This window comes from Rhinoderma darwinii, chromosome 5 (genome assembly GCF_050947455.1).
Source record: "Rhinoderma darwinii isolate aRhiDar2 chromosome 5, aRhiDar2.hap1, whole genome shotgun sequence".
Lineage (NCBI taxonomy): Eukaryota > Metazoa > Chordata > Amphibia > Anura > Rhinodermatidae > Rhinoderma > Rhinoderma darwinii.
This window is the reverse complement of record NC_134691.1, coordinates 201,732,888-201,741,691: the sequence shown is the minus strand read 5'-3', so window position 1 is coordinate 201,741,691 and position 8,804 is coordinate 201,732,888. Positions and strand designations below refer to the sequence as shown.

The following is an 8,804-nucleotide window of genomic DNA, read 5'->3' as shown; positions in this document are numbered from 1 at the left end:
AACTGTGTGACATACATATATCTATATATATACACACACATTTTTGTTACTAAAAGTCATTATAAAATTATTTATTTTTGTGAAATAATAACTCTATTCTATCCTCCGGACTGCAGTACTGTGTATAATGGAGCTGCTCTAGGTAGTAAAGTATTCGGCTCCTGGCAGAGAATATGACTATTCCACGGTAGCAGTAATCACGGACACTACACAACGCCCCATAGCAGGTGTCCTAGCAACAATGCATCGAGCACCCGGAAAACAGAGTTTGCGTCGGCATCATTAAACAGCGCCGACAGGTAGTGACGTACTTTACATGAGACGGGTGTAAGGAGTAGAAACATGGCGGCCACCGGAAAAAAGAAACTGGTACAGCAAGAGGAGCTGAGGAGGTTAATGAAGGCAAAACAAAGAGAGACCGCAGCCAAGAAAAAAATCGAGTCCCCGCTGGCCAAATATCCTTCCTTGTAACGTAAAGGAACGTGTGTATGGGTGTCACCGCACGTAACACGTCATTTAAGATGTAAATGCTTATACCCGGCGATAGGGGGCGCCACTTTGTGCCTTTCCACCGACTCAGTCTACTGCTTGTACCGCGGAGATTCTATGTCCATGCGTCTATTGCAGCTGATGTGATGTGATGTGATGTGTGTGTGTGGACACTGTGTTCTAAACCTGGAGAATAGAGTAAAATGTTTAACTATAGATCAGTAGTGATTTCCCTGGTGGTTTGTGTCATGGAGCTGCGTTTGGTATTTGCGCCATATGGGAGGGGTAGATTTTGTGCCAGAAATAGTCACGTTGTGTCAGGACATAACAGGGAAATCTTTCCTGAGCAAACCATATAAGAAAGTCTCCCTGCTTTGTCCTGATGGGGATCCGATTCCATTCTTGTCACAAAATATATGGCTCCTGTAGAGCGCTGTATCACAACCGTCTGTAAGCAGCCTAGGTCCATGTTCACACCACTTCTGGGCAGTATGCAGTTTTTGTACTTGTAAGGGTATGTTCACGTGCAAAGTAAAAAAACAGCTGAAAATTCTGTAGCTGTTTTCAGAGAAATCCGCCTCTGATTTCCAGCCGTTTTTTGAAGCTGAAAATGAAGCTTCTTTTAATTTGAAGCTTCTTTTGATGCGTTTTTCATAGTGTTCAATGGAAAATCAGCTCCAAGAAACGCCTCAAGAAGTGACACGCTACTTCTTTATACAGAGCGTCTTTTTACGCTTTATTTTTTAAAACCGTGGCGTAAAAAGATGCCCGATATGAACTAAATGCTGTTTTTCCCATTGATTTCAATGTATGTAGGCGTTCAGCTGCCGTTTTTTCAGGCGTATTTCGGGGCGTTTACACCCCGAAATACGCCTGAAAACACAGCGTGTGAACGTACCCATACACATGTATGCAACAGTGTTTTTTAAGTTTCCTATCATTTCTATTGTAGAAACTGCCCCTCAAATAAGGCTAAGTTCACACTTGCGTTGTATAATCCGTTACTCTGATTCGTTTTTATGCTCATTCTGATCTAAAAACGGGTCAGTTAAAATTCCCATTGAAATCAATGTAGTTTTTAATTGCGTCCGTTATGTTAGTCATCTGTTTTGTTTTTTTACGGAGATAAAAGTGCAGCGTACAGAACTTTTACTCCGTTCAAAAAACCCGATGTCTAACGGATGGGTTCTCTTTTTATCGTTGGTGTCGAGGTAAAATGGATACAAACGGGTTGTAATCTGTTTGCATTCGTTATTTTGATTTCAAAGGGATTTTTTTTACTGATCCGTTCTTATTCTGATCTAAGAACTGATTATACAACGCAAGTGTGAACTGAGCCTAAGTTGTATCGGTTGCTTTGAAATTGCAGCTGGGGGAAGTCTTCTCTCCGCATCTATGTAGTAGATGAACCAGTCTGGCTCGTATCGGGGGTCCCGAGCAGGGGACCTCTTTCTATTATGACCATATACTCTAATAGGGCATATGACAGGAGTGGTCTTCATGAGACGTTCCCTTTTTTTTTTTTTCTTTGTAGGTCTCAGTAGCCTACGCTTTTCAGCACTGTCATAAATCGGTGTCCAGACTCCTATGTTGTTTTTCCAATGTAAATCCAGTTCGGTAATATGTGTTTTATGATGATATAAATGATCAACCTTAACTATTGATTGTATACATACAACAGCCTCGGCCATTTATCCTGCGTTGTGTGTAATATACCGATCAAAAATGAATTGTTGTGGCAAGCGCACCTCCTCGGAAAGCCGCATAAAGAGGTAAGACTGGCGCTCATCACCTACGCTAGGGATCTACATGGATAATTGAACTGTTGGCAGTTGATATAATTCCCGCTGTGATCCTTAGAAATAATTTTTAGGGTATGTTCACACAGGTCGGATGTACGCTGCGTAAAAGTACGCAGCGTATCCGACCTAAAACCCGAAGGACATTCTGGCCAAAAATTGTTGTGCAGACTTTCGACCAAAAGCGCCGCTGCGGAAAACGAGGTAATACTTCACTGTTGTTGCCATAGCGTTGTGTCCCTCTTTCCGTGCAGCCCGTCCTCCGGTGATGATGCTGCGGCGGTCACATAGGATTATACGTTTTCCCAGGAGCTCGGGCTGCACCGAGAACAGCTAGGTAGAAAAGGAGCCGTCATTATGATAACACCAGGAGGGTAAGTATAGACTTTTTTTTTAAATTAAATCTAAACAAGTCACGCTGTGACGTCACTCACAGGTCCTGCATCGTGTCGGCACCAGAGGCTACAGTTGATTCTGCAGCAGCATCAGCGTTTGCAGGTAAGTAGCTACATGGACTTACCTGCAAACGCTGTTGCTGCTGCAGAATCAACTGAAGCCTCTGGTGCCGATGTGTCCGACACGATGCAGGACCTGTGAGTGACGTCACAGATCTGCACTGTCAGAAGCTGGGCGTTCTGAAGAGAAGTGGATGTTACTTCTCTTCAGAGCGCCCAGCTAGTAAAAGTATTAAAAACGCCCCGATGTACGCACATAATACACACCCACTTGGACTTTTACTTTTAAACACACCCACTTGGACTTTTGCAAGCCTCATTTGCATAACTAAAAAAATGGTCATAACTTGGCCAAAAATGCTCGTTTTTTAAAAATAAAAACGTTACTGTAATCTACATTGCAGCGCCTATCTGCTGCAATAGCAGATAGGGGTTGCAAAATCTGGTGACAGAGCCTCTTTAACTACCACCACACAGTACAATGCCCCCATAGCTGCCACCACACAGTACTATGCCCCCCATAGCTGCCACCTTACCGTATAATGCCCCCTATAACTGCCATCCACACATTAGAATGCCCCATAACTGTCCTCCCACAGTATAATGCCCCCATAGCTGCCGCTGCATAGTATGATGCCCCCATAACTGACTTCCATGCAATATAATGCCCCTATAGCTGCCCACACACAGTATAATGCCCCCATAACTGCCCTATAGCTGCACCCCACATAGTATAAAGTCCCTCATAGCTGCCCCACGCTTTATAATGCCCCCACAGCTGCCCCCAATAGTGCCAGATAAAAATAATAATACTCGCTTAACCCTGATCCAATGACGAATGGAGGAGAACCCTCTGCTCATCCGGTCGGTGCAGACAGGCATAGTGATGTCAGTGCCTCGCGTCCAGCGATACATAGTGAATGGTAGAGCAGGGAACTCACGCTTCCCTGCTCTACCATTGGATTCAACTGTATCTGCGTCCTGAAGATGCAGATACAGTATAAACCGGGAGAAAATAATTGATAAAACCGAAATTTGCCAGATGACGTAGGTTAATTGCGTTGAATATCGATTTATTTTTCAATTAATTGCTCTACTCACAATGGTCTCTATGCTATAAGAAATTGTAAATGGTCATGTGACCATCCTGTGGGTGTTTTCAGTGGGTTGAGACAATTGAGAACTTTCTTCCGTTTTTTGGTTTTTTTTCACGGACGTGAAAATGGGATGGCACACTGATGCAATCCAGACGGGGAAAAAACGACAAACTGAAGGCAATCACAGATAACACTGATGCAGAATTGTAACTTTTTCCACTGACAACGCTGGTCTGAATAAGCCCTAAGCCATAAACTGCCTATTGTCTTTCCTTCAGGACTCCTAGTAGTTGTCTATGATTTGGAGACGTTAAATGGTGAGCCTCTTAATAAATGAGTTGCTTCTTACTGCTGAGCTCTTCAGACTGGCGCATAAAACACCAGACTTCGTAAAAATCCGCCCCGAGAATGTTCTCTCCTGCATTTGCTCCACTCGCCCACAAAGGGAGCATTTTACAAAGCGGTCTCATTTTCTGTCTATGGGGAGGCTTTTTGCATGGTTTACTATGTCGTTTAATGCAATTGGTGGGATCCAGTGTTTTTTTTATTTTTAATAAATACAATTGGAGTTATTGGGTATAGTATGAGGTTGCATACATCATGGCCATGCATTTGTAAGGGGGTGTAGGGTGGGGGATAGATGATGGACTTTTTAAAGGCTATGAACACCATTGCACTGAATTTTTTTTTATTGTTTGCTTCCTAAGGCTGGGTTCACAATGTGCGTTTTTGTTGTAAAGAAAATGCAGCTAGAAAACACATGCCTTTTACAAACTGTTTCAGCTGTAAGCCTATGATTAATACATTGCAAACAAGATTGCAGCTGAAGCGCATGGGTAATTAAGAAACATGCATTTTTCAGATGCGTTTTTCTTTCTAGCAATGCAAAAATGCAACAAACGCACAATGTGAACCCAGAGCTAAACAACTTTCTAAATTTCCCGACATTTTGCTGCTGTAGAGGACTAGTGAAGGCAGCAGCATCCTGGACACACAGCTCTCGCAGCAGCATCCTGGACACACAGCTCTCACATCCAGCATGTATTACTGGGAGGGACACGTCCTCATGATAAAATCATTATACTAGGAGAAGATTAAAAACTAAATATCAGGGGTCTGAAAAAGAATGAAGATTGTAGCCTGTTACTTAGTGCAACTTTTAACTCCAGGTAACCACTAACATACAGTATATAAAAATAATTTTTTTCCATGTCAAAGTTTTCCATAGCATTTAAATGTATGCAATTTCACAATTGGTGGTGCACACAGTCACAGACCAACACAGAGTAACATATAATATACAGCAGCGGCTCCCAACCTTTTATACCTTGTGAGCCACATTCAATTTTGAGTGATGGTCGGGAGCCACATCTATGTGAAAAAATGTAACATATTAAACGTAGAGGAACAGTAAATCATAAAATTTAAATTTGAAGTTAAATATTTCAGTTTGAAATTTAACACACTGGAATTCCACCACCCCAATTTGCACTTTTTACATACAGGGATGATGGGGGTGATATACAGGGACCCCATCAATACCTGCATATACCAGCCCGCCATCATCCCTGTATATAACCCCCCATCATCCAATTAACCGAATGTCTTCGGTGGCCCGATTAACCCTTGTTTTCGTAGCATGTCTTTTGAGTAGCCAATTTTACCATTTACCACTGCACAAGGGCCACCTAGTGGAGGGATAAAGAAGATTGCAGCACCAATAACAATTCACTGATAACACATTTACATTGCTACCAGGGGCCCAAAATACAATGATGCAGATTTTCCCTTTAACCCCTTCCCGCCGCAACCAGTTTTTGCCTATGCGTTTTCAAATTTTTTTTTTTCTGTTTTTTTTTTTTCCCCGGCTTCTGAGAGGATAGACAAAAAACAGCAATTCTACATTTGGGCGTTTTTAAACTATGCCGTTCACAGTGTGGCATAAATAACATGTTAGGGCCTGTTCACATCACCGTCTGTGTTTTGTTGAGGGGTCAATGGTGACGGAAACCTAGCTAATGGTGACAGACGGAAACCATTCGCTTTTGTTTTGCTACTTTTTCACAAACTGTTAATTTCCGATCTCTACAGTTGGCATCCACTGCGAATGGTGCGGTAACAGCTTCAATGGATGTACAGTAACGTCTCTAGGGGTTAAGCTTTATACTTTTTATTAAAAATTATTTTTACTTTTTGAGATACAGCTGCTCTGTATTCTCTATACAGAACAGCTGCATCGTTCGTTTTACACTGAACCTCTCAGTCCCGCACACCTGACTGGTTCAGTGTCCGCATGTCCTGCTTTTAAATTATTTTTTTCTCCATTTCACTTACCCCAGTGTGCAGTTTGTTCACATCCTAGTCTGCTATTGTGGTGCATTTAAAAAAAAATCTCAAACTTCATTTCCCATGAGTCTTTGCAGGCTGGGAAACCATGGTGTAGCTCCTCCCCCTGTCTACTGCTCTGCATGTTCCCACCCACAGACTTTGTGTCTGTTACCCAGCGCCATGCAATTACAAAGACATTGGGGGAGATGGCGGTTCATACGCAGCAAACGTGTTCCGTGCGGATTTCATCCCTTCTACATTGAAGCAGAAAACCTTCCTAAATCTGTATAATAGATAATTCATTTATTATAAGAGCGATTCTGCATTTCATTTTAGCTATTGTGTATATTATAAATCTATATCCTGTGTTTTTTAAGAAAGTTGCAGATCTGAAAGGAACCAAGGTGAATGCCGGTAGTCCTTCTGTCTCTACAGCATTGTCACAAACGAGTAAAAGGAAAGGTCCAGTTTTGGGGAGCCTGGAGAGTAAACGTATCAAAGGTAAATACTGTAGTACTCACAGTGGCCTGTTGTACTTTGCTGACAAACTGCTTGTATATGTTCAGTGCTATGCAAGTCTAAAGCCATTTCATACCTAGCGTTGTAGAGCGGCTTAAACCCACACCACAACCACTGAGCGGTTTTCCCATGATTGCGGTCCTTAGGGCTTGTCCACATGTAGCGGAATTGCTGCGTATATTCTGTCCGGAATTGCGGATGGAAAATACACAGCAGGATACAGTAGAAGCAAAGTGAGTGAGATTTAAAAAATCTTATCCACACGCTGCGTAAAAATTCCGACCAGAAATTGACCTGCGGTGCGTATTCTTCGGACCGCAGCATGTCAATTCCTGCTGCGGAATGTGGACTGAATTGCTGCGTTTTTCAGAGGAGATATCACCGTCTCCCAAGATTGTGAAAAACGCAGGAAGTGGTGTTTTTTTTGCCGCAGCGGAATGTCTGCTACTTTCAACGGAATTGCTGCCGAAATTTTCTGCCGCAATTCCGTTACGTGTGGACAAGCCCTTAAAGAAACAAGAAATGTTCCTACAGCAGCTTCCCCAGAAAACGGCAATCAGGGTTTTTACATGCGTTTTCAGTGTTGCTGGGTTTGTAGTCAATGCTTGAAGTAAATGCTTTTAACTGGTTGCCGACACAGTACGAGAATGCTCGTCCTGAGCGGCGAGCACTTCGCGCATTAGGACGAGCCTTCTCGTCCTGTGTGACAGACGTCTGTGCGCGCGATCGAGAGCGGGGCAACGAGTGTAATACACAGCCACGGCCCCGCTCTGACAGCGGAGAGAAGAGAAACATCTTCTCTCCGCCGTTAACCCTTTGAACGCCGCGATGAAAGCTGATCGCGGTGTTCAAGGAGAGGGGACTGCACATTGATCGCGTCACTGAAAATAACTGTGACACGATCAAAGCCCACAACTCATATGGCCAGACAGCCCAGGGTCCAATGAAGGACCCCAGGGCTGTGAACATATTTCCTGTTAGGGCATACTGAGGTCTGCCCTAACAACTTCCTGTGTACAATCAGTAACAGGCTAATGTACTGGCATATAGATCTATGCCAGTACATTACAGTTACAAAATAAAAATCAACATGATAAATCCCTTTATGGGATCAAAAAAAAAAGTTAAATGAATGTAAAAGCAAATTCATAATAAATAAATAAAAAGTAAAAAAAATCCACAGAAACACACATTTTTTATAATAAATCAACTTTTTAAAATAGAAGTCCCAAAACATGAAATAATATAGACATATTTGGTATCGACCGTAACAACCTGTACAACAAATGTATAACATTATTTATGATGATCGGTGTATGGTGTAAAAAAAAATAAATATTAAAACTGCAGCGGAACGGCTTTTTTTTCTGCATTTTCGCCAAAATAAAAATTTATAGAAATTAAACCATAATGTATTTGTACCAAAAAATGGTACCTACATAAAGTACAACTCGTCCCGCAAAATACAAAGTCTCATACAACTACGTCGTACAAAAAATAAGAGTTGTGAGCGTCGGGATGCAAAGAGGGAAATATAAAAAAAATTGCTCTGTCCTCAAGGCTAAAATTGGCCGTGTCCTTAAGGGGTTAAAGCAACGTCTTAGGCCTCATGCACACGAACGTATTTTTTTTCCTCCCGTAAATTCGGGTCCTTGGTCACACGTATTCGACCCGTATTGCACCAGTATTTACGGCGCTGTGCCCGTAAATTCGGGTCCGGTGTCACCCGTATTCCACCCGTATTTACGGGCACATTTTCGCTGCAATATTGCACTGCACTAATCGGCAGCCCCTTCTCTCTATCGGTGCAGGATAGAGAGAAGGGACAGCCCTTTCCCTAGTAAAAGTAAAAGAAATTCATACTTACCCGGCCGTTGCCTTGGTGACGCGTCCCTCTTTCGACATCCAGCCCGACCTCCCTGGATGACGCGGCAGTCCATGTGACCGCTGCAGCCTTTGATTGGCCTGTGATTGGCTGCAGCCGTCTCATGGGCTGAAACGTCATCCCGGGAGGCCGGACTGGAGGAAGAAGCAGGGCGTTCTCGGTAAGTATGAACTTCTATTTTTTTTTTTACACATTGATCTATATTGTGATCGGAAGTCACTGTCCCTGGTGC

At 42.8% G+C, this 8,804-nt stretch overlaps 1 protein-coding gene across 1 annotated transcript in view; it reads left to right on the top strand.

Annotated features, from left to right (window-relative positions):
• The first annotated feature begins 260 nt into the window (after positions 1-260).
• ZNF830 (zinc finger protein 830) overlaps positions 261-8,804 on the top strand; it is a 44,091-nt gene continuing 35,547 nt past the window's right edge. The window contains exons 1-3 of the mRNA XM_075826861.1: positions 261-458; positions 2,165-2,261; positions 6,546-6,669. Of these exons, the coding sequence (XP_075682976.1) occupies positions 343-458; positions 2,165-2,261; positions 6,546-6,669 (337 nt within the window). The 5' untranslated portion in view covers positions 261-342. The remainder of the gene's footprint in view (positions 459-2,164; positions 2,262-6,545; positions 6,670-8,804) is intronic.